Source organism: Coptis chinensis, chromosome 9, assembly GCF_015680905.1.
Source record: "Coptis chinensis isolate HL-2020 chromosome 9, ASM1568090v1, whole genome shotgun sequence".
Lineage (NCBI taxonomy): Eukaryota > Viridiplantae > Streptophyta > Magnoliopsida > Ranunculales > Ranunculaceae > Coptis > Coptis chinensis.
Genome location: NC_141464.1, coordinates 76,549,882 through 76,572,469, shown reverse-complemented (window position 1 = coordinate 76,572,469; position 22,588 = coordinate 76,549,882). Strand labels below are relative to the sequence as shown.

At 35.9% G+C, this 22,588-nt stretch overlaps 5 protein-coding genes and 3 non-coding genes across 10 annotated transcripts; 5 read left to right on the top strand and 3 right to left on the bottom strand.

Annotated features, from left to right (window-relative positions):
* The first annotated feature begins 1,324 nt into the window (after positions 1-1,324).
* LOC147478186 (large ribosomal subunit protein uL5) lies at positions 1,325-4,025 on the top strand. Its single transcript, XM_086583987.1, has 4 exons — positions 1,325-1,458; positions 1,539-1,689; positions 1,786-1,981; positions 3,627-4,025. The coding sequence occupies exons 1-4, from the start codon at positions 1,456-1,458 to the stop codon at positions 3,823-3,825; spliced, it is 549 nt and encodes a 182-aa protein (XP_086440113.1). The 5' UTR covers positions 1,325-1,455; the 3' UTR covers positions 3,826-4,025.
* Positions 2,051-2,141, top strand: LOC147478189 (small nucleolar RNA SNORD96 family). The gene has a single exon (XR_015209927.1). It is a non-coding gene; the product is annotated as a small nucleolar RNA SNORD96 family (small nucleolar RNA).
* On the top strand, positions 2,257-2,346 carry LOC147478188 (small nucleolar RNA SNORD96 family). The gene has a single exon (XR_015209928.1). It is a non-coding gene; the product is annotated as a small nucleolar RNA SNORD96 family (small nucleolar RNA).
* LOC147478187 (small nucleolar RNA SNORD96 family) lies at positions 2,502-2,589 on the top strand. Its single transcript, XR_015209926.1, has one exon. It is a non-coding gene; the product is annotated as a small nucleolar RNA SNORD96 family (small nucleolar RNA).
* Positions 4,026-4,483: 458 nt separating the features above from the next.
* On the top strand, positions 4,484-10,191 carry LOC147478185 (UDP-Glycosyltransferase superfamily protein). The gene has a single exon (XM_086583985.1). The coding sequence runs from the start codon at positions 5,394-5,396 to the stop codon at positions 6,966-6,968; it is 1,575 nt and encodes a 524-aa protein (XP_086440111.1). The 5' UTR covers positions 4,484-5,393; the 3' UTR covers positions 6,969-10,191.
* On the bottom strand, positions 8,677-10,340 carry LOC147478184 (pathogenesis-related family protein). Its single transcript, XM_086583986.1, has 4 exons — positions 10,016-10,340; positions 9,744-9,876; positions 9,357-9,655; positions 8,677-9,232 (listed from the first exon to the last, which is right to left on the bottom strand). Exons 1-4 carry the CDS (start codon positions 10,199-10,201, stop codon positions 9,074-9,076), a joined length of 777 nt encoding a protein of 258 aa, XP_086440112.1. The 5' UTR covers positions 10,202-10,340; the 3' UTR covers positions 8,677-9,073.
* Positions 10,341-11,761: 1,421 nt separating this feature from the next.
* Positions 11,762-17,257, bottom strand: LOC147478183 (uncharacterized). 3 transcript variants are annotated; one of them, XR_015207686.1, is made up of 4 exons: positions 16,298-17,217; positions 15,142-15,275; positions 14,353-14,410; positions 11,762-12,425 (listed from the first exon to the last, which is right to left on the bottom strand). XR_015207686.1 is itself a non-coding variant. In XM_086582587.1 (3 exons), the coding sequence occupies exons 2-3, from the start codon at positions 16,678-16,680 to the stop codon at positions 12,212-12,214; spliced, it is 597 nt and encodes a 198-aa protein (XP_086438713.1). In that variant the 5' UTR covers positions 16,681-16,829; positions 16,915-17,257; the 3' UTR covers positions 11,762-12,211. The 3 variants fall into 3 exon arrangements, 1 of the variants encoding a protein (XP_086438713.1); XR_015207687.1 differs by lacking the exon at positions 14,353-14,410 and having other exon boundaries at positions 16,298-16,829; positions 16,915-17,217; XM_086582587.1 differs by lacking the exons at positions 14,353-14,410; positions 15,142-15,275 and having other exon boundaries at positions 16,298-16,829; positions 16,915-17,257.
* Positions 17,258-17,883: 626 nt separating this feature from the next.
* On the bottom strand, positions 17,884-22,406 carry LOC147478182 (uncharacterized). Its single transcript, XM_086584507.1, has 9 exons — positions 22,245-22,406; positions 21,690-21,789; positions 21,077-21,193; positions 20,126-20,322; positions 19,939-20,044; positions 19,682-19,829; positions 19,426-19,559; positions 18,428-18,594; positions 17,884-18,342 (listed from the first exon to the last, which is right to left on the bottom strand). The coding sequence occupies exons 2-9, from the start codon at positions 21,757-21,759 to the stop codon at positions 18,049-18,051; spliced, it is 1,233 nt and encodes a 410-aa protein (XP_086440633.1). The 5' UTR covers positions 21,760-21,789; positions 22,245-22,406; the 3' UTR covers positions 17,884-18,048.
* Between the last annotated feature and the right edge of the window lie 182 nt (positions 22,407-22,588).

Sequence of the window (22,588 nt, the reverse complement as noted above, 5' to 3'; positions counted from 1 at the left end):
AGTCGAGAACTTAAAGGTTGTTTAAGATCCCTTGCTACATACATCATGGCCCGGATGTCAGGCCCAAACTTAATATTTTTACTCTGTAATCATGTCCAACAATTCTATAAAGTATAAAGTATAAACAGTGTACATAATTACAAATTTCATGTTATGTTTCTTAGGATGCAAGAGAGGATTTTTTTTTTTTTTTTTTTTTGAGGTGGAAATTTTATTGATAATGGTAACGAGTTTTACAAATAATTAGGATAGACGTGCAACAAATTACGCTGTAAGTCTTTTTTGAATGGTTTTTTTTTTTTTTTTTTTTTCCCGATAAACTCTTAAGATGCAAGATGTTGTGTTATGCATATATATGGCAAATTCCCCGACCGGAAAACGTATTGTGCCTTCCCCGCCGCATAGGGAAAATGTATTGTGCATTAATATGCAGAGATTGATGCAAAATGGAATTCACTTTAAGAATATGAACAACAGAGGCATTTTATAGAATGGCACAATCACAACCCACAAAACCCAACTTTGCCAAAACAAAAAAAGTAATAGTGTTAGAATTTACCAAAAAATGTAATAGTGTAAATTAGTATGAGTAACCCACCTTGAGTTAAAAATGGTCACGTGTAAAAGCTTTATATATGTTAATCCCTAACCACCATTCAAACTTACCTCAAAAAAAAAATATGTTTTAGGTCTTCTCAATAAGTTCTACATACTTGTATAGAATCGTAAATATATTAGGTAATCAATGATATATGAATAATTCTAAATTTTGGGAAGATATAAGCATTTCTTGATTTCTTGGTATTTCAGTCATGGTCAAATATCAAAAACGAATTTGAACATTTAGTTATATAAATCCAAAAACACAATGACAACCCAATACGGAAAAAAAATAAAACTGTAAATCAATAAATGAAAACTCAAAACCCTAATTACTAACTTCTCTTCCCAAACTCCATATTTAGGGGGTTGTTTTTCATCATTGTCAGAAATAAATCTTTGGCCTCCCATTATCACACCAAAACCAAATGAAATATTTTGAGACGATAAATCATTATAACTTTCACATTTCTTACAAAAAAAAAAAAACCAAGACAAACTAAACATCAAAACAAAATATCGGACTTTGACAAACATTTTTTCTCCACTTTCTTCTTCTAAAACAAAAGACTTATATAGTAAATTTTAGCTTCATATATAAGTTGTAGTAAAAGATTGCCCCATATCCATTAACCACCGTTCAATACAAACTTAAAAAATTAGCTAGGCCTTCGGTTCTGGGCCCATCCCATCCCATCCCATCCCAGCCCATTATCTACGAGGATAAAACCGTCCACTAAAGTAGTAACCCTAAAACCCTAATCCGCACCCTTTATTAGATTCATTTGGTTGGTTTTTAAGACTCAACCTCATTTTCTTCTCTTCATCTCTTCCGCAGCCAAACCAGCCGCAGCAATGGTGAGTGCCTCTCTCTTTCTCACTCTCATTCTTCATTTTAACATTCTTTTTTTTCTAACACTTTGTATCATTGTAAACAGGCATCAGAGAAGAAACTTGCAAACCCAATGAGAGAAATCAAGGTTCAGAAACTAGTCCTCAACATCTCTGTTGGTGAATCTGGTGATCGTCTCACTAGAGCCGCTAAGGTGTTGGAACAGTTGAGTGGACAATCACCAGTGTTTTCGAAAGGTAATAATTTTAAAAAAAAAAAAAAAAAAAGATTCGATTTTTATGATTGTTTTAAGAAATGAGTATTGATTAGTTTATTTGTTTTGGTGAGTATAGCTAGGTATACTGTTCGATCTTTTGGTATTAGGAGGAATGAGAAGATTGCTTGTTATGTTACTGTTAGAGGTGATAAGGCTATGCAGTTATTGGAAAGTGGTTTGAAGGTTAAGGAGTATGAGCTTTTGAGGAGGAACTTTAGTGAGACTGGTTGCTTTGGGTTTGGTATCCAAGAGCATATTGATCTTGGAATTAAGTAAGCCTCGATTTATGTACTTGTGTTTTACTGTTTGAAATAATATGATGTTATTATATATGTGTTTGTGTGCCTATGAGGAAATTAGATTTAAACAACACCATCTTTCGGGACTGATTGGATTTAATTCCATGTTGATTTTTCTGCAATTCTGAGGCACTTGTCAAAATAATAATTTAATTAGTTTATACCTTCTGTAGTGTTTGTGTATATGTATTTCTCTGTGTTATAGGACTCTGATTGTAGCAGTTATTTATCTTGAAATGTTTTGCTTGCTGCCTGTGAGGATATCAGATTTAAAGAACACCATCTTTCGGGACTGATTGGCTTTAATGCCTTGCTGATATTCTGCAATTCTGAGGCTTGATTTCTGTTTTTGATGTTTTAGCTTATACTGCGATGCTTTATAGTTTTTTCCTTTATAGGGTGAGTCTTTGTAGGCTCTGTAGAGGTTTCACTTAAATGATTGATTTGAGGTTCGTTTTACTAATCACATGTGCCATTCATGTTATGTTTCTGTAAGCTTATGAGGAAATCTGATTTAAAAACACCATCTTTCGGGACTGATTGGCTTTATGCCGTGTTGATATTCTGCAATTCTGAGGCTTTTATTTTGAAAGATATTATAAATTTTGCTTGAATTGAGTCGTCTTGATTTCCAATTAATTTTATGCATTAATCCAACAGTATCTTTCTTTTTGATCAATTGATATATTTTTTTAGTTCGGTAAAGTTGAAATTGACAAGTTTTATTTAAGGGAGGATTTTATAAACTTGGTGAGATGATTTGTTGTACTGTTGTTTTACTAAACTATATACCGTGGAAAAGCTGCAAGGAAGCTTCTTGTTTGGATCTTGATTTTTCACTTATGATCCAGTCAATAATATCTTTTTGAACCTTGCAATATTTACTCCAGTATCACTCGCCTGGTTATGATCAACTGATTTTTTAGGCCCTTTTGAATCTGGTATATTTCATTTTTCATCTTTATACTTAAATAGGTTTTAGTACTTTTGAGTTGGTGAATTGAACTGAATGGGGTCAGAAAGCAAACTCACTCTGTCCCTAGACCGATTGCGAATGTCTTGAGGCAATTTCTATGTTTGCAATAGTAAATAGTAAGATTTTATTTCTTTTTCCATCTCAAGTGTCCATAAGATTTGAACTTTTACATTTTATGGGGCTAGTGGCTGGATTACAACTTAAATGTCATGTTTTCCTTGGTTTTTGTGGAAGGAGGTATGTGATGCTTTTAATTTATTGTACTTGTTCTCTGAAAAAAGCTTTTAATATTTTGTGAAACATGACAGTTTTTTTTTTCCCAAAATCATTGATACCCATGTAAGTTTTTAAACTGCTGGGAAATCAATCGACTTTATTTGCTATAGTGGTCAAGCTATGTTAGAACCCTATTTGTATTCTAATGAGAAAATGAGTTATCCTTGAATTATACATTCGGACAACCTTTTTCAGCAATATGTCTGTATCAATTTTTATGAGACATGAATCTTGTTTTTGTTCATATTTTTGGTGTGGTTTTATCTGGGTGTTTCCTTATCAATATATGTATTTAACTTGACTCTGTTTATGGTTGGTTTGTTGATGGTAAAAATGTTTGCTTTAACATCTGTTGTCTAATTTCAGGTACGATCCCTCAACAGGAATCTATGGTATGGATTTCTATGTTGTTCTTGAACGCCCTGGATACCGTGTTGGTCGTCGTCGCAGGTGCAAGTCTCGCATTGGAATTCAGCATAGGGTGACAAAGGACGATGCGATGAAGTGGTTCCAAGTGAAATATGAGGGTGTGATCCTCAACAAGTCCCAGAACATCACTGGGTAGTCGTTTTGTTAGACAACCTTTTTTATTTGTTCCCTTTTAGTTGAGACTGTAGATTCTCTGTACTCTTCAATGGATGATGTGTTTTTTGATTTTTGGGGTTTTAAGCTACAATGTTGACATTGATATTATCTTATTGTCTATTTGCAAGTCAATTGTGCTGGTCTAAAGAAAGTAAAAATTATGATAAACATTGTGGGTGATACCGGGATGGTGTAAAAGTCTCATAGGTGTTTTTACTGTTTCTTTGAAATTTATGTGCCATTACTTTCTGTTAACTATTTTTGCTTTGAAAATGTAGCTACAAGAGTATTGAAATTGTGTGAGCGCCTTTTTTTTATGGTTATTGACAAGTTCGACCTCTGTAGGCACCTGTTTTGTATTTTGTGAGCGCAATTTTTACTTTTCTATTTTTCCGTTTTTTGGGGTCTCTAACACGCAACCTTAATCAATATCAATATCAATATCAATATCGGTAACTAGAGCGGTGCCCCATGATTTTGTAAGTGATGTTAGAGTGGGATTCATTGACAAGGCAATTCATAAATCAACCACATACGAGAACATGTGTTTTTTAATAATCACCCATTTAAGTATGTAACCATATTGTGTGAACCTGGGTGCTATCACTGTATCGCATATTTAACACATTCACAAGCTTTCCTGAATGAATTCTTTGGACTTGAAACTCCTCTGGAACAGATGTCCTCTACGATACGTTATCATCAACGTTCCGCTCTTCAGATCTTTTAAGCCATGCTTATAGAGACAAAAATTGCATTTCGAATATATGATCTTTTAAGCCATGCTTATAGATTTTTAATCAACGTTCTGCTCTGAAGATATGAGTAACTCTGTCCAGTCTAACGTAGCTTCATTCACAATGTCAAGACATCTTTATAATGTGTTTTCATTTTGGAATCATCATGCATTCATGCATATACTGTTACTTGATACTTCTGTAGTCGAAGACATGTTTGGTCTAAAACAGTGAGTGAGATGCAATATCTTTTAAGTGGAAGAGAACAATGGGCATTATCATTCCGAAAGGACTACGTCTCTTTTCTAAATGTTATACATACAAATATACAATGGAAGATCGAGCAAAGGTGAATTTAGACCTTCCACAGGAGTTCTAACCGATTGTGTCGACTTTTCATCAATCAGTCCACGACTCCATGGTCATGCTTTGGCTGACATCAAAGGTAGGCGTTTTGAATATGATAGGTTTCTTTAAAGAAACAAATTTCTTATGTAAACCTTGCCAGTCACTGAGTTAGTTGAAATCATTTTCTATGACTTTCTGCTTGAAACTACTACATATGCTATAGAGACTAGAGATACCATGTGCAGTGTTAACGTTGGTGAGAAGTCAACTGAAGTAATGCACCCAAGAAGCCTCAAAGGCTATATTATATGATATGTGATTGAAAGTGTAGAAACATGGGCAGTTTTTAATTTTGTCGAAAGCCGGACTAAATTAATTAAGTTTGTCATTTCACCTTTTTTGATGGATCAAAGGTTGTGTTCTGTTCCATGCCACTTCCATCTAGCTCTTCTTTTTCTTCTTCATGAGTTTTTCACTTTGCAAATACAGAAAAAACATGGCAAAGGATCAGCCAAGCAACAAGTCCAGTTTTCGTTACTTTGGTCATGTCCTTGTTTTCCTATCATCTATCTCTTCCGTTTCATTCCTCTATTGGTCTCACTTCTCGGATTCTGCTTGGTTATCCCAAGGCCATTTCATTTCAATGCAACAGCAGCAACAAAATGCAGCCATCCATCTTCTTTCTTTTCCTTCTGCTTGGAACCATCTTTCCTTTTCATCAGACCCACCTCCAAAGCTCCTCAAAATTGCTTTATTTGTCAAGAAATGGCCGCAACGTAATCATGCTGGAGGCCTTGAAAGGCATGCTTCAACCCTCCACTTAGTCCTGGCAGAAAGAGGCCATGAGCTTCACGTCTTTACCACTTCCCCCACAGACGATTCTTTGTTCCCAAAGTACGCACTATCCAATATCAACTTCCACCTCTCTAAACCAACACAAGCCGGGATCCTCGACCAGGCTCTAGTTTGGGAGCAGTTTCAGAAACAAAATTCTACTGGAAGACCCTTCGATGTGGTTCACACTGAGAGTGTTGGACTTCATTATACCCGAGCGCGAAATCTTACTAACTTAGCTGTTTCCTGGCATGGGATTGCCTATGAAACTATTCATTCAGATATCATTCAAGAACTAGTCCGGTCTCCTGAAGAATCTCGGGCATTTGCATTAACTGAAAAAATTATCAAGGTTGTTGAAGAGGTGAAGTTCTTTCCTAGTTATGCCCATCATGTCGCAACCAGTGATCACGTTGGAGATGTTCTCAAGAGGATTTACATGATCCCTGAAGAGCGAGTTCATGTAATTCTAAATGGCGTTGACAGCAACATCTTCAAGCCAGACTTGGTTGCCAGGGAAAATTTTCGAAGGAAATTTGGCATTCCTGAATCTTCAACACCTTTGGTTTTAGGTATGGCTGGGAGGTTAGTGAAGGATAAAGGACACCCAATTATGTTTGAGGCTTTGAGCCAGATATTTAAGGAAGACGAAACATTTAGGAAAAATGTATATGTTGTGGTTGCTGGTGATGGACCTTGGGGAGGTAGATATAGAACTCTTGGCTCTAATTTGCTGGTCTTGGGGCCATTGGAACAAACTCAACTGGCAATGTTTTACAATGGAATTGATATATTTGTGAACCCAACACTTAGAGCACAGGGATTAGATCATACATTGCTAGAAGCAATGGTTTCCGCTAAGCCACTAATGGCGACAAGGTTTGCGAGCATAACTGGGTCTGTTATTGTTGGCCCTGAGTTGGGTTATACATTCTCTCCAACAGTAGCCTCATTGAAGGAGGCTCTTTATAAGGTGTGGGGGAATCATAGGAGGGATACAGGAGCTATTGCTAAGAAAGGTGAGGTTGCTAGGCAGAGAGGTCTAAACTTGTTTACTGCGACTAAGATGGCAGCTGCTTACGAAAGGCTATTCCTATGCATTGCCTCCCAGTGCAAAGAGGAAAAGAAAACTAAGAATGATAGAGATGAGTACTGCACATACATTCCAAGTAGTAGTACCATATTGGATAACATATTAAAATAGTCCCTGGTCAAACAGGTCGGCAATGAGAGGAACGGGATACTTGTTTTTCATGGTGACCTTGTGTTGTAATTCCTTAGCAATTCATCTTGGTATTTCAAAATGTGAAATACTTAATTGTTTGCTTTAGTTCCACACCTATCGGAAACCAGTTTTGCACTTTATATTATTGTGTTGTCCCACATTTCCTAGTGAACTCTTGGTGGCCAATCTAATCTTGAACCTCTATATAAAGGTTTGTGGGTCATCAACCAAAACTCACCTGAGATTCAAAAACCCCTTATTATTTTCAAGCCTCAGTCGCCAGAGAGATTTATAAAGTTGCTCTAGAGAGTAGGAATTATTCCTACTTCAATATTTCCAACACCTAGCTTGTTCAACTGCCGAGTCTATGCATATTCTCAGGCAGAAAATCACACTTCCTCTGGAATATGTTGTGCTGCCATCTTCTACTAGAAAGTGTATGTAAAAGTATCTGGCAGCCTGAATAGGGAAGAAACTAAACCAGAGTTTCAAAGGTTGGAGTTCTGTTGAAAATACTAACCCATATCCATCACGCCATCAGCAACAATTGAGACGGAGTGGAATATAATCAAAATATGGATCTTCCTCTAACAAAAATATACGTACATTATTTTCTTCTGGCCCTGTAGTGAAAGGGCAAGGACTGTTATGATAGACATGGAACTGGTGGGAGCTGTGGCATCACTCATCCGTGTTTTTTCTTTCCCAGCTACTGGAGATTAGTACTGTTTAACAAAATAAACAAATCAACCTATCCAAGTTATTAAATAGGTTAGTACTTTGTCAATAATATTTGACTTTTTCAAAAGATTTGATTCTTAAATAGGTTATTATAGGAGAAGTATAATCTAAGCAGTGAGGGCGGAGGTCTGTTCCAATGAAATACATGATAGATAGATAAGCATGCATGTAACAGTCTGTACCTCTAATAGTTGGCACCTCGGCTCTAATACATGGACAACAATTGCTTGCGGTTGAGGAGCTTCCAGTATAGGTAATCTGTATTCTTGACTAAGTACACTATGCTTTGATCATAGTTTGAAATTTTATTATAGGTAGGATGAGGACAACGTTGATGTGAATACGTAATGCACTGAGTAAACTGTCGACATTATCAAGATACTTAATGCACTGAGCAAATTTTCAACGAAAAAGTAATTAAACATTATCTGGATTGATACCACTCAAAAGTCAAAAAATCACAATAATGTCTCCACAACTCAGCATTATAATCTGTAACTAGCAGATAATTGATTCAGCAGCTACACGCCTACACACGACCACACATTAATTTGACTGGAATTAAAAATCCAAAATAAATTAATTTAGTCATGGCTTATTGAATTACTCCAAAGCCTAGAGCGTGTACCACATGTAACACAAACTAGAATGTGTTGACCATTGTATAACAACTCTTTTTCTGGGTGACCTTTGATAAGCATTGTCAAGGTGGAAAACACAGAGTAGACCTATTCATTATTTGTAAGGAGTTTGCAAAAGTAGTGTAAACATTGATAGGAATATAGGATGATGCAGTGAAGAGGGATGCTCTTATTCATATAATGACCAAAAAGTTCTGGACTATGCTATAATTTCTATTATTTATTGTAGCAAAAAGTTGGTTCATCTAATAGGTATGCATGATGAAGAGTGGAGTTTTTGGACATTTGAAAATGACAAAAACGTATTTCAAGTTTTCAACATGTTATAGATCAGCTGAGAAAATTTTATACATCAAACTCTGTTTATAATTACAAAGAGGTTATAAATAGGTGGAAAAAGTAAAACTTTCAAATTTACAATAACTTACTGGAGAAGAGCTACATGTGATGGTATTAATATATATAGCGACAGATGGTGAGATGAATGCAAGTGTTGACCCGGCCAATAACAAAGAAAGTAGGTGTTGAAAATGAAAGTTTCCTAATGCCCTCAAAATGTTGTGAATCTTTTTTTTTTTTTGAAAGGCAAGCAGGGTTTTTGAGAGGTCCCTTACCCCTATTTTATTAGAAATAATCATATGTCTTGGTTACATTCTTACATACTGTTGTGAATCTTCTGGTCGGATATGCTCATATGCATGGTTAATCTCCTTTGTAGAAAGGACATCCATCTTTTGAGGATGGATTTGAGGAATTGTCTTGATGCGAGTCAGATGTAGGTGATCCCTTGAGTAGACCTCCAAATAACTCTCCTGGGTCATAGTATATCTCTACTTCTTCTGCTCTTAGTGATTCATCCACCTATGAAACAGTATACAAGCAAGATAGCAAAAGGAGAGCATATAAGCATACAACTGAAAATTTAACTTGTAAATCTATAGATAGACTGATACCTTCGTGACAGAGTATAGGGGAATACTAATACCTTCATGACTGCCAATCCATAGAACTCAACCTTCTCCCCAGTAGGAGCATGTCCTTTGAAAGGACCCTCCATATAACCCCAGTGTCTAAACTTGAAAGCAATCACAGGTGGTCCTGAATAAACACTCACCACCTCCCAAGCAAACCCACGAGGAAAAGTCGTCCGAAAAACATCATGGGATGATTCGTAGGTCTCTTCGTCGGCTTTATAGTACTGAAATCCCTCCGGCAGAGATGTCTTCAACAACGCGTTATAGCTTCCCATTTCAAGAGTTTCTTGCCCTGATAGTCCCTCTCTACCTGTTATATATTCGTCATATTTAGTCATCGTTAAGACCGTGCATAATAATACTGCAAGGATAAAAAGTATAAAATAGTGCTGCGTTACCATTAACAAATAACTTGAACTTCTCAGGATTTATGGTTTTGAAGTCTTGTATTTGTGTCTTGTGAGAGAGCTCCATCTCCCATGTCTTAATGGCGTTTTGTACTGTCTCCTCCAATGATCCTTCAGGCCATATCTATATTCGTAAAAATGGATGTGGCAAGTTAAATGCATATCACAAGATTAGTAGTGCTATTTAAGCTAACCTTTCGTCAGATCATAGGCAAAAAGAAATGATCATTTTCATGAATTTGTGAGAGCACAATAAGTCGTACCTTCGTTCTTTCTTTTTCAAATAGTTCATTTACATGATCAAATATAGGAGGTTCACCGTGCCTCCACTCTATGTTTTTCACTTCATCTTCACTCATGTAAGAACGATACTTGTCACTAAAAGTGCTACTTGAAATTTCCCCAGTAGAAGACATTTTATCTGCTACAATATGGAAAACTTGGTGCATAGGACGTACTGGCTTTATAGGCAAGAGGCCATGGCATGGGCATTGCTATCATCATTCATCACATGAATTTCTCTATTTAATACCTTTAGGATTAAAAGATAAAAATGGACGTAAACTTTCAGAATTCAACTAAACTCGAGCAATACGTAAGCTTTGAATTTGAATCCAATGAATTATTGACTGAGTTATGGCTTTCCTGATGTCAACTGTGGGCTTGTTTTCAATTGAATAAAATAGGCGGTGCCTTCGTCTAATCAATGAAGCAGAATTGTCATTGATTTTGCTCACTTGTTTAATTGATTTCATAGTCAGCTGGTCCCAAAATCAAAGATCTGTAAGTGTGTCCGTTTTTGTCATCACATTGTTAATGTAGTAGCTAGGTCCCCATTTTTGTATTTTGAAACGTTAGGTAGTTATGAAAGCTTGTTCTACACTTCTACGGGAGTATGGTGGATGGGGGAAGAGGGAGTGAATCTAGTGTTACTAGTATACCAGCAGCTCATTTAGGAAAGAGCGAAGGATCTCACCAAATATTAAACTGAGTTTAATTACAAACACAACTTTAACATTTGATCAGTATAAAAAAAGTATTTTCATTGAAACAAAGAGCAAAGCCTCAATTCAATGCCAAACTAGCCCAACACAATAAAACACAAACTACAACAGTGTCCAGTGAAGAGTGAACTATCTCCAGTAAACATGATACCAAAACATACAAACACAGGCCACCAATCAACTCTTCAAGTTAAACTGATTCTACTAGTTCTATTCTATTTAAGTCTTCTAACTACCTTATCAATCTTAATTCTCATAGGTTTAAACTAATAAAACCAAGTAACCAACTAAACATCCTAGAAAACAAGACATATCAATTTTTTGTCTAACTAGAATCATACCCAACTTCATAAACACAAAAAATAAGTCAAATAACAAGCACAAACATGTAAAGAATATAACTTTAACTCTAAAACTAACTTATAAACAAAAACAACATGCCCATCAGATGAAGAAGATGGATTTTGAGGAAGGGGCTATACTACCAAAGCTCAGTAACTTGACAACAAAGTTTAAAAAAAAAAAAAACAAAAACAAAAACAATCCAATGAAATTAGGACAAATGAAGTCCTGACACACCGCACAGTAGAATCAAATTTTCATGTTATATTGCAGCTTTCATATTACAAAGTACAATTAAGATTTTTGGTTAAGGGAATCTCGCTCATGGCCCGTGCCTGTTTACCTGTTCCCAAGTAACACGAAGAAAATCAGTGGATGATTTTGATCTCACGTAGAAATGCTGTGTGTAGTTGATAGGCGTTTCCACTCCAAAAGGATGCAAATATGTGTAACGAGTTCACATTTTTTAAAATGCCAGCAAAGGTTTTAGCCAAGTTGCATCATTTCTCATGTTACATCATTTCTCATGTTACACAATTTGCTCACTGTAACACTTTTTGACTTGGCTGTGTTTGTTTACCTAAACGTTTCCACCCAAACTACTCGAAACAACCTCAGGGCATTTTACAATGCACTGCATGAAAAAATAACCACCTTAAAAAGTGAATAAAAACAACTGTTTCTTTGAATTTGATATAAGAATCATATATGTATATGCGTAAATCCATCTTTACATAGGACAGAATGACAGATGATGGCTCTCCAACAGGCAATCCACCATGAGACAGTATTTAAATACAAGATGAGTTGACCACAATTTAAATAGACTTTAAGTATTCCATGCTGTATACAAATGCATGGGAACAGAACACTAATACAAATCAGAATGATAGAATTCAGCACACATATCTTCTACAAGCCTGCAACTGAATATTCAATTGCAATGTTGGCGAGTACTCCGTAAGAAATTTGAACCTCAGCTCACGGGGGAAGCAGATCATGGCACACCACACTGAAATTGTGAGAACTGTATAACCAATGCTACACTGATATATATACGCAAGGACCATCTTGGAAATGGTGATGTGTGCTTGTGTCTCATTCATACTCCTATCAGAATATATTCACACGGAAAAACCAAGGCAGCACAAAGGCTATTACCAGGCATGCCATCAGAAAATTACAGAATGGTTGTCCTCTAAGGTATCCTCTTCTTGCACCTAAGTTACCACTGTTAACATCTGATCCCTCGTTCCACTCCTGCATGAATCTACTGTCCCCCACGCCAGTGATATTCGTTGCAGCCTGGCTGCATATTTCGCAACATCTGCCAACAACCCAAAACAACACACCATGATGAGGAAAAGAAAAGATTTGGGTCTTGAATTTAACAACCTTCATAGAGTCCCCAAACAGAATGGCCAGAATGGCCAGAATGGCCTTCTTATGTAATGTGTGAGCTAATATAAGGGGAAAAATAAAATAAAAAAGACAAGATCAAATGAAACCTCCGGCAACATATCTCAAAACAAAACAAAATTAATCATCAACGGCAACAATGTCTCAACCCAGATACTTAATTATTTTCACAAAAAGTATATATTCAGAAACTCATTGAGAATAGTAGCTCAATGGGCATTAATATTCTTAAATCTACATTGACACAACATACAATAGTTATCTTCATATCCCGTCTAACACACAACTGAAAGCAAAAGGAACACGTCCTGCAGAACCATCTTCAACTCTGCATCTGTATCCATTAAATATCAAACTCTAATTGGTCATAACAAACTATTACTCTTACCTAATGATCTAAGAGGGGGTAATTTTTTAGAAAAGTTTGGGATGTGGTGCATATTGACTTTATGGAGATGGTAAAAGATTTTCATGATGAAAGGAACTAGGACATAGGAAGTTGTGAATTTTCAACAACTTTGTCCCTAATAGTTAGTAAACAGCTCCATAAAATAGTACAGAACATATCCAAGTGCGAACAATTTCATAACTCGCATGAAAAGTGTTCGATACAGAGGATATTAGGCCTGTAGGCTCTTTTGTCCTCCCAGATTGAATCCAAAGTAATATACAAGAGTGAAGAACAATCCTTATATTTCGTATCGATATAATGCCAAAGACAAATTCTCTATTCCACTGGATCTTACCTTATACTATCAATATCTTACTATATACATATAAAAATTTCGTACCCAGTTTAATTCACACTCCCATTGGTACAGAACCCAAAATCATCTAAGTCCAAGAAACAAGATTTTCTTTCAGGCATTTCGTCAAAGACTCTGAAACGATAGTCTAAAAAGGTGATGGACTAATTATGGTAAGAGACCACTTCATACCTGTAAGAAAGCAGTATAACCCAAACGCCAAATTTCTCGTCCCCCACCAACATCTAACGTATCACTTCATGACATACAGAACATATTATTTATGCACACCTTCACCATTCAAACATTCATTCTAATATTGATGGCCACTGACAACAAATAACACCTGATAGATTTCCACAGACCAATATGACCCTTGCAATAGTCGTTGAAAAAGGGATATCCCCATCCATCTCTCTCAACCGGATATGAAAGCCCATTTGCACCTGCCTCACTAGTGGATCCAGGAAATTAAATATGTGCCACCATGCGAACCGTGAAACCTCTCCCTGATTGCTGGCATAAGATATGCCAAATTCCACCAAATAAACAAATGGAATCTAACCATACATGTTCTCAAACAAATGGAATCTAACCATACATGTTCTCTGACTATAGTCGGGATCCTCAAACTACCAAGCGGTCCACACTAACAATACAACCCTCTCCGTTAAACAGATTGGACGACCTGATTAAAGTACGAAGGAAGTACATTATCCCCCCCCCCGGAGTTTTATAAAATATTAAATGTTGACATGACAAAACTGCATCAGTGCTATTCTAGAGAATGGGGACAAGAAATGGAATATTTGGATCCCTATTTTCTCCTGGAATTATGTGGAATGATTGAATGAAAACAGTAAAAAATCTCCAGACTGATTAATCCAGATTCTACAAGGGGATTACCAGAGAGTAAAAGCATATATGGGGGTCAATGCAAGAAGAATTTTAGATTGTAATTGTGACAAAAATTACCTAATAGCAAACATAAGAGAAGGTATCTGTATGCATCTATTCTGCTTGCTTATTGAAAGTTGAAACTGTATGATAAAACCACCTATATAACTACTTATTTATGCAAGAACTTACTTATTCTTGCATATATTAGCAGTGGAAGTCCTCGCATATCATTCTCTAATACAGTTACCTATATTCACATAATACACACAAATACAAGACATTAGACTTGACTTAACAACTCACATGCAAATGTTTTTCTAATTATTTAATTTAACCAGCTCATGTTCAATATCTATTTCCAATTGAGGCTCATCAATGTGCCTTCCACAAGTGGAATAATGGACTTGATGGCATCCATGCGTTCTATTTCTCCACAAGAGTAGTTGTACATTAGACGTGGAGACTGGAGAAAGAGTTGGAACTTGGATGCAGCGCTTATGAAGTCTTCCTACAGATCTTTAGTCCTTAAATTTATAATGCTCTCACACTTATAACCTAGGTTACATGGACACGCCATATTTTGAAAAAAATCTGTGTCGGATACGTATCCACATGTCCGTGTCCGTATCCGTGTTGGACACACACGGACACATATTGTATTTAATTTACCTCGAATTTCTGATTTACCATCTAATTATTAAAAAATTAATTAATTATTCCTATCCGTGTCCCCGTGTCGATCTTCAACTGCTCGCCGTATCCGACACCCCGTATCCGTGTCGGACACCAACACGCGTGCCCGTGTCAATGTAACCTAGCTTATAACTAGACATGTGGAGCTGAAATAACTAGTTAAGAAAAGAAGAAGAAAAATTGTGGTATCTTTTCAAAAACTTAGAGCTAACCTGCTCAAATAAAATGCTAAGAAAGTAAAAACACATAATCAACACAAAGCGCCTCTAAGCTATCACTTTTCACCTTCGATGCTTGGTCAAAAGCGATAGTTTTGGCTTGGTTCATGGAATGCCTAGCTTTAGAAGAAAGCAAACTGGAGGGGGTCGCTTTTCATTTAAAGCATCACTTTAACAGCTATGACATAACATTCCAATGTTCTGCAGCATGGAACAAGTTAAGCACCACTCATAGACCAATCCAAAATATGTAATCATGTACATATTAACATAGACTAATAACATCGTCAAATATTTGACTCGTGTATCTTTACGGAATACTTGTGTTAAACCTGGTAGTGATTCTCACTATCATAATAAATCATGTTTTACGACCAAAATAGTATACATAATGTTAGATTGATGGAAATCTGACAACAATTATCAAGATTTTTTGGCGATAATGATAGGTGCAATTGCATCCTTTCCATCAATAATGGCATACCATGAAAAATTAAACAGCTCTTCTCATTTAATACAAAAGCTACACTTAGAAAACGTAATGCTTTCGGGTACTGTAAGAAGAATTTTAGAATAATAGATGTTTAACAACGGAAGTAGAAGCAGGCTTCCTATTAATGGGAGGAAAGCGGAAGAAAACATCAAAAACTATAAATTTATTTAATTTTTTAAATAAAAAATAAAAATAGAGAAAAAACATAAAACAGTAGCTTGAAGATTCAAGATAAACCTAGGAAAGCTTGCTGATGCTGCTCTCACTAGCGTGACATACATCGCAAAGAACAACCACGTGGAAACGTAAACTAAAGCTAGAAGCTAACTATCAATACAATACAAGATGCCATTAACAGATTAGATCTTTAATATTTGGTGCTTCTTTGTAATAGGCGGTAGCAGCTAATACATACATCCGCCAAAGAGAGTGTGAACTACAGAAACACATGCTTTAGAGACCTAACACAAGCTATAATTACTGTATAGGAATTGAGTCATTGGTCTTTGCAACTCACTAATTCTCCAGCTAATAAAAATTACTCTCTAACATATAGCAAGTCGCAGTTTTTAAATCAATTGGAATTCATATGGGATCTTAGACAGAGTAGCGGACGTAACACCAATTTGCACTGAGGAAGATATAAAATGTATTCAATTGCAATTTAATTCACACTACAAAGGAAAGCATAACAGACATCAAAGTCACAAAAAGGAATAGAGTCAATTACCTATTGCCTCTCAACTTAAACCATGCTTCAGCACAATGCCGATGTGCAATACCAAGCTCGCCTTTACACCCGCAACCAAGCTGAATCAAATCTGAACTCTCCGACGGAAAATCCGAAGTCAAATGACAAATTCTACAAACTTTCTCCGCATCCCAATTTTCTTTCTCACAATCACACTTCACATCAATAACACAAACATGTTTCTTCTCTTCTCCAGATGACTCATTCTTCACCTTTTCCACCACTACATTACTAATTTCCAACACATTATTCTCTTTCGATTTCGATACCCCTTCATCTATTCCATTAACTAATGTTCTAACTTCAATCACAGTCTCATTTTCACCCACACCAACTCTATTTAATGTATTCTCACTCATCATTCTCTCCCTCAATCCATCATTTTCAATCTTTTTTCTCAAAAATTTCGAAACTTTACTACCTCTACAATCTAGAAAAACTAAAAAAAACAAGAAATGGACAACTTACACTCTTCTCTTTATGAATCCAAAGCACAAAGTCGTCTCAAAACCTGTGTAAGAAGAAAAAAAAACACCCATGAATAAAAAAATTACAACATGTCAAAAAAACTATAAAAACTAGACCAAGTCAATTGCCTTGGTGGGTGAAATGAGCCCAGATCTTAAAAATCTCAAAAATTTGTTTTTTTTTAAGGTTTAAGCAGTTTGAGAAGAAAAAAGTGATTAAATTAAACAGAAAAAAATAAGTTATATTTGAAAGAGTGTGTTTTGGTTTAGCTATTTTTTTTAGTTTGTTGCCGTGTTCTTCTTAAGTTTTGTACAACGGAAGATAAGTTTGTTAATGGACTGATTTGTCCTTGGGTGTTGGTAAGTGTGGTAAATTTTATTTTGTTAAGATAAGGGCGAAATGGGGAATTGGTTTGATGTAATTTTTAGGATAAGGGTACAGACAACTGTGTGACAGTTGGAAGTTAGATGAGAGATATTCACGAGACAGAATTTAATGAGTTGTTTTATGTTGTTTTTAGGATGGACACTAATTTTAGTCGGAATGCTCAAAATTTCAGTTAGTTTATCAAAATCGACAATCACTCATAAACCAACCAAATGACTTTTTGTTCATATACCTTGCTCGGCCGATGACTTTTGTTCATATACCTTGCCAAATGACTTTTGTTCACATACCAAATGACTTTTTGTTCACATACCTTGTTCGGCCAAGAACGTTTATCGAGTATCGGTTTTGGTGTGTCAAACACTTAAACGATATTGAACAATATCAATTTTCTAAACCTGAATTTGTTTTTCCTGCCAACTTAAAAATGCATCATGCAAGTTGTTGCTTAATTATTCCTTCACATAAGGCGAATTAATCTTGACAATGACAAAAAGAGCTGTTGAACCGAAATACAAAATTGTTGCGTAGGAACAAGTGCAACAACTACTACACAGCAACAGCAGCCAACCGCGTACTAAAAACAAGTAGGTGACCAGAAACAGACAGCAATAATTAACAAAACATAAACATGTGAAATGAAATCAACATTCTATCTAATTAGCTGATTGCTAATATAGGTGGGTTAAGTTAACTGGTGGATTAGTGGATTGGAAATTTGAAACTATACCTTCGTCAGCAACTCAAAAAATTACAGTAATATTTTCTCATTCTGCAATGTCTCGATACAAAAATGCAACCTCCACTCATTTTCAAAGTACTGCATTCTGCAAATTTTGGTAAAGAAAATCTTCATTCTGTGTGTGTTTGTCTTCTCACTCACTCTTTCCCCTTACAACATCAATCAGATATTGGTTAAGTCGTTGGCCAAAAACTTTGGTGGAGAAAGACTCACTGACATGCTGTCGTGCTTCTCTACCCATCTTATCTACTACACTGGGATCCTTAATAAGCTTTGCCATAGCAAGTGAGAAATCTTGAGGGGTGGGATCGCAGAGAAACCCGGTGACGCCATCCTTAACAGTCTCTACAGGGCCACCACTGTTGCATGCAATAACAGGCTTCTGAGCTGCCATTGCTTCCAAGGGAACGATGCCAAAATGCTCATCCTACATTAGGAAAAAGTTATATTCCTGTCTTTTGAACATATTTTGGACCTTACCAAATAAAAGGACAAAATTAAATTCTATCCACCTTCGGGGTGTATAAAACACATAAACATTGAGAGAGCAGGGCATTTCTTTCTGCTGTGGAACAGGATGTAATGAAGTTAACCCGGTCAGAGACTCCTTCCCTTTCTGCTAAGCTTTTCAGTTCCTCCAGATAATCCACATTCTCTCTGAGGCGTTTATCAAAGCCACCTGGAATGACAGATATTTTATATGGAAAACTGGTCATTAAAAAGAAAGTTGGAAAGAGACGGAGACAACATACGCATTTATCACAAAAAAATTATTCCCATCATCTCATCTAAGGGCGTGTACATCTAAAATCGATTGAATATGATGTTTAAGCACAATAATGTAACTCATATAGCTTATCTAGAACAGCTGATCCTCACTACGATACATAATCCTCAAAATCAGCATGATACAAGATCTGATCACGTTTTGCTTTTTTTTTTATCGGTACAAAATCTGATCAGGTTGAGAGTTGAGACATAAATATCAACAACAGGCCAATAAGGTCTAATTTATAGGAAGCTTAAGGGTTCCATATATGGCCCTCTAGCATCATATACCAAGCCCAAAAAACTCTCCCATGGTTATCCCAAAGTCCTTATTTATCACTAAAATGTGTTTGCACACGGTACAGCAAATGTCCTGCAGTGCTGAAAATTCCACTCAACTTCCTTTGAACAACTACGTGCAAGAAGAACTCCCAGACTGCACTCTCATTGCTCGGATAAGACACATTTACAAAACTTTAACCTTAGGAGCATCCTCGTCCCCATCCCTAAAGCACTCTTTCTATGGCACCTTATCTGCCTATGGCTGTCGAGAACAAAAATTCCTGCTGGAGATTGTCTAGTCAATGAGTTAAGATTCAGAGGTAGAGAAAGTACACTGACATATTGACATGGACTACCGACTCTGATTGTTGGATTTGACTTAAGGGTATCCTATACTCTGATTCAACAATTCAATATTGCATGTTGATGTCATGAGCAAGAAATTGACAAAGAAGTTCACCTGCAATGGTCAGGGAAGCCCCGGCCAAATATTGACCTTCAGAAACATCTTGCAGCGAATGAAGAATTGAAAACGAAGAAATAGCTAACTCAATGTTCTTTTTTCTTTCAAAGCGGTTGATTGATAAAAAATTCCTGCGTGACAAAAGTAACTCAAATGTGACATTTCAAGGATAAGTAGAATAACCAAAATACTCTGAATAACGTTAGAACAGCTGAGCCTACAAGATACCAAGATATACAAACATGCTGATTACTTATAAGAAGTGGATTCATCAAACTGCTCCACATTAACTGCAGGGTAAAGAATGGCTGGTTGGATTCCCCGTGAATTAAGAAGCTTGAATGTATTGGCAAAAGTGGAAGCCGTAAATCTGCTGTTAACAAGAATCAGATCCGCCATCCCTGTATATTCGAAAAGCACTCAGATATATGCATGGAATAAAATGGAAATTAGTGGATGCAAATGCATTTCAAATGAGAATGGAGAAAGTGTAATTAGTGATTAACAAACCAGTAGTTGCTTCTTCAAGCATGTCGATTGGTTTCCGATATATCCTTCTCAGAGCAGTTGAATGTTGTGCCAGTAACAAATCAGGAAAATGGCAATAGAAGATAACCTGGAGAGATTATCTGCCACTATATAAATTAACTAGTTCCACAAGGCTTCACCGAAAAAATCAGAAGGAATTATATTTTACTTTTGTTGACTTCATAGTCTTTATGAAGGGGATGACGATAGAGACTTGGTCTGCCAGTACAACATCAAAAGATGCCCTCCACCTTAGTAGCACACAGAGAGCAACAAAGATACATCGTAAATATGCACAGATGGCGTGGAAACGGTAGATTATATGTCGAGGTAGGAAAGAGCCATATACCGTTACTGGAAATGTACCTGGATGATAAATGCATAAGGAAGCTTCATAAGTATTAGGAAGCAACTTGCCATGAACAAGTAATATAATCACATGCTTATTCTCAATATATGGTCTTGCTTGGTTCCTAAGGAAAAATTGCATTACAACTGTATAAGAGCTATGGTTTACAAGAACGTGTTGCATCTTGGGAATTGTTCACACTACAAAACAAAGAAAGATGAAGACGATATGATAGAAGTTTCTCAAATCTACTAAAGGCAGCAGAATTGCCAACCGTTTGAATCCTTGACTCCTCTGCTGCTCTACATTGTTTGTAGCCTTCTCGCCTTTTAGGTGTCTTATATTTTAGTGGACTAACAGCTTTATTCTACTTTGTGTTTAGCATCAGGGCCTTTATGAAATGCCTAATTTTTTATGCACGTTCATCATAACTAATCACTTCCCGAATAGTTAAACAAGGATTTTTCCACAGGCAAGCTTCTTTCTTATACAATCACCATGTCAAATTATGGTAACACTGGCTGTCACACGGATGAATGTCATATATGGTCTTGCTTGGTTCATAAGGAAAAATTGCATTGATACTGAATAAGAGGAGGGAGAGATCGTATGAAAAAAGAGAGGGGGAGATTGCATGAAGCCATGAATTTAGCTTTCCGTGGAAACTTAATCTATGAACCAAACACGGCCATAATTATTCTTACACATAATTTATTATTGTACTCAGAGTCACTACAATAACTTCAAGAAGAGTGAAACAAAAATACACACCATCAAGAGTTTCCTCAAAACACCGAGTTTTGTCATGATGTGAAGTGAATATATGGACATTGTGGCCTTGTGACGTTAGTTCAACAGCAGCGTCTACAATTAACCTTTCAGCTCCACCTACACAGGATAGATCAACCGCTCACAAAATAGTGATGAAAATCATGTGTTTTTTACTCAATAAAAAGATGGTATTGGTAACAATAGAACTCTTCCTTAAGTAAACGATTGTAGGACAAAAAAAATAAATAAATAAAAAGATCCAACTGTTCAAGTAGTTTTCGACACATGTATCAAAGATAAAAGACCACACTAATACTACAACTTTAAAATTTCTTTAAAAAAGTACATAACATGTCTTCATTATTTAACCTAGAAAAAGAAAAACTGAAATAAAACTAAAGAGAGTGACTAGAACTAAACTCCAAGATGTGAAAGCCATTCTTAGTCAACTGATTCCTTAAGCTAAAGATTCTATCTGTAAGGTACTCTACAACTTCCATACTTGAAAAGTAAAAGATAAATAGCTAAAGTGTTATGTATTCAAACATCGTGATAAAATACTACTCACAATCAGCAAAACTATCTTAAATAAGGAATGAGATGATAATCGAACCTATTCCAAGATCAGGATGAATGATCGCAATGTTTAACTTCGAGCTTCCTTTTCCTTTTTCCTTCTCCATATTAAATCCCCCAGTTAACCACTTAATTTTCTGTTAAAAAAAACACAAATAATATAATATTCAGTTTCCTCAACAACAACAACAATAATGGTAAAATGCAGGTTTACACATGAACAAGACCAACCCGAAAAACAATTCAATTGACGATTTAAATTGATCATTACCAAATTCCAAATGCCCATCCTAAAAAATTCAATAATGCAATAAAAAAATAATAATAATAAAGTAAAAAAAAAAAATCTTCTTTACAATTTTTGCTTATATTTTTCTCAATTTTCTTCCCCTTTAACACACCATCCAATCAAACAAGCAAGAACAATAGTGATCTAATAACAAGCAATAAAAATATATCTCTATATCATTTCAAAGTCCAAATATATTGCAAATAATGAAACAAACATAATTGTCACTTATTTTTACATATAAACATAAAAGTATATATATTTGAAAGAAAGAAAAAACTGTAAATCCAAAACATAACATACTTGTAATGCGATACAGAATCGAGCCTGCTGCTACGATCAGTGAGTCAATCGAAAGGGTCTTTTTTTTTATGAATATGAATGATGAAGAAGAACTCAAAACTTTGCCAAACTTGGGCTTTACATTACGGCCCATTTCAAGATGATACATTTCACCACTGCTCTAAAAATCGGTCTAGGCGGTCTCTAGGGTTGCGGGTCTCTAGCGGCTTAGCGCGGTGCCCCAACCGACTTCGACCGCTGGGCCCAAGCCATTTAAAAAATCGGTGGACTGATTAGACGGGCTAGGCAGGTCTAGGCAGTCCAGTCAATTTTATTTTATTTTTTTTATTATTATTTATTTTTTG

What these genes read in the sequence shown, in the direction of transcription:
- LOC147478186 (XM_086583987.1), top strand. An exon ending in ATCACCAGTGTTTTCGAAAG is followed by an intron (nt 1,690 to 1,785) that starts GTAATAATTTTA and finishes TGGTGAGTATAG; the next exon opens with CTAGGTATACTGTTCGATCT. An exon ending in CATATTGATCTTGGAATTAA is followed by an intron (nt 1,982 to 3,626) that starts GTAAGCCTCGAT and finishes GTCTAATTTCAG; the next exon opens with GTACGATCCCTCAACAGGAA.
- LOC147478185 (XM_086583985.1), top strand. Translation starts at nt 5,394, where the DNA reads ATGAGTTTTTCACTTTGCAAATACAGAAAAAACATGGCAAAGGATCAG.
- LOC147478184 (XM_086583986.1), bottom strand. Translation starts at nt 10,201, where the DNA reads ATGCACCAAGTTTTCCATATTGTAGCAGATAAAATGTCTTCTACTGGG. An exon ending in GTTCAAGTTATTTGTTAATG is followed by an intron (nt 9,656 to 9,743) that starts GTAACGCAGCAC and finishes AATATATAACAG; the next exon opens with GTAGAGAGGGACTATCAGGG. An exon ending in ATGGATTGGCAGTCATGAAG is followed by an intron (nt 9,233 to 9,356) that starts GTATTAGTATTC and finishes ACTGTTTCATAG; the next exon opens with GTGGATGAATCACTAAGAGC.
- LOC147478183 (XM_086582587.1), bottom strand. Translation starts at nt 16,680, where the DNA reads ATGATGAGTGAGAATACATTAAATAGAGTTGGTGTGGGTGAAAATGAG. An exon ending in TTTAAGTTGAGAGGCAATAG is followed by an intron (nt 12,426 to 16,297) that starts GTAATTGACTCT and finishes GGTTGTTGGCAG; the next exon opens with ATGTTGCGAAATATGCAGCC.
- LOC147478182 (XM_086584507.1), bottom strand. Translation starts at nt 21,759, where the DNA reads ATGGAGAAGGAAAAAGGAAAAGGAAGCTCGAAGTTAAACATTGCGATC. An exon ending in TTTTGAGGAAACTCTTGATG is followed by an intron (nt 20,323 to 21,076) that starts GTGTGTATTTTT and finishes TTTATCATCCAG; the next exon opens with GTACATTTCCAGTAACGGTA. An exon ending in GGCTTCCCTGACCATTGCAG is followed by an intron (nt 18,595 to 19,425) that starts GTGAACTTCTTT and finishes CTGTCATTCCAG; the next exon opens with GTGGCTTTGATAAACGCCTC.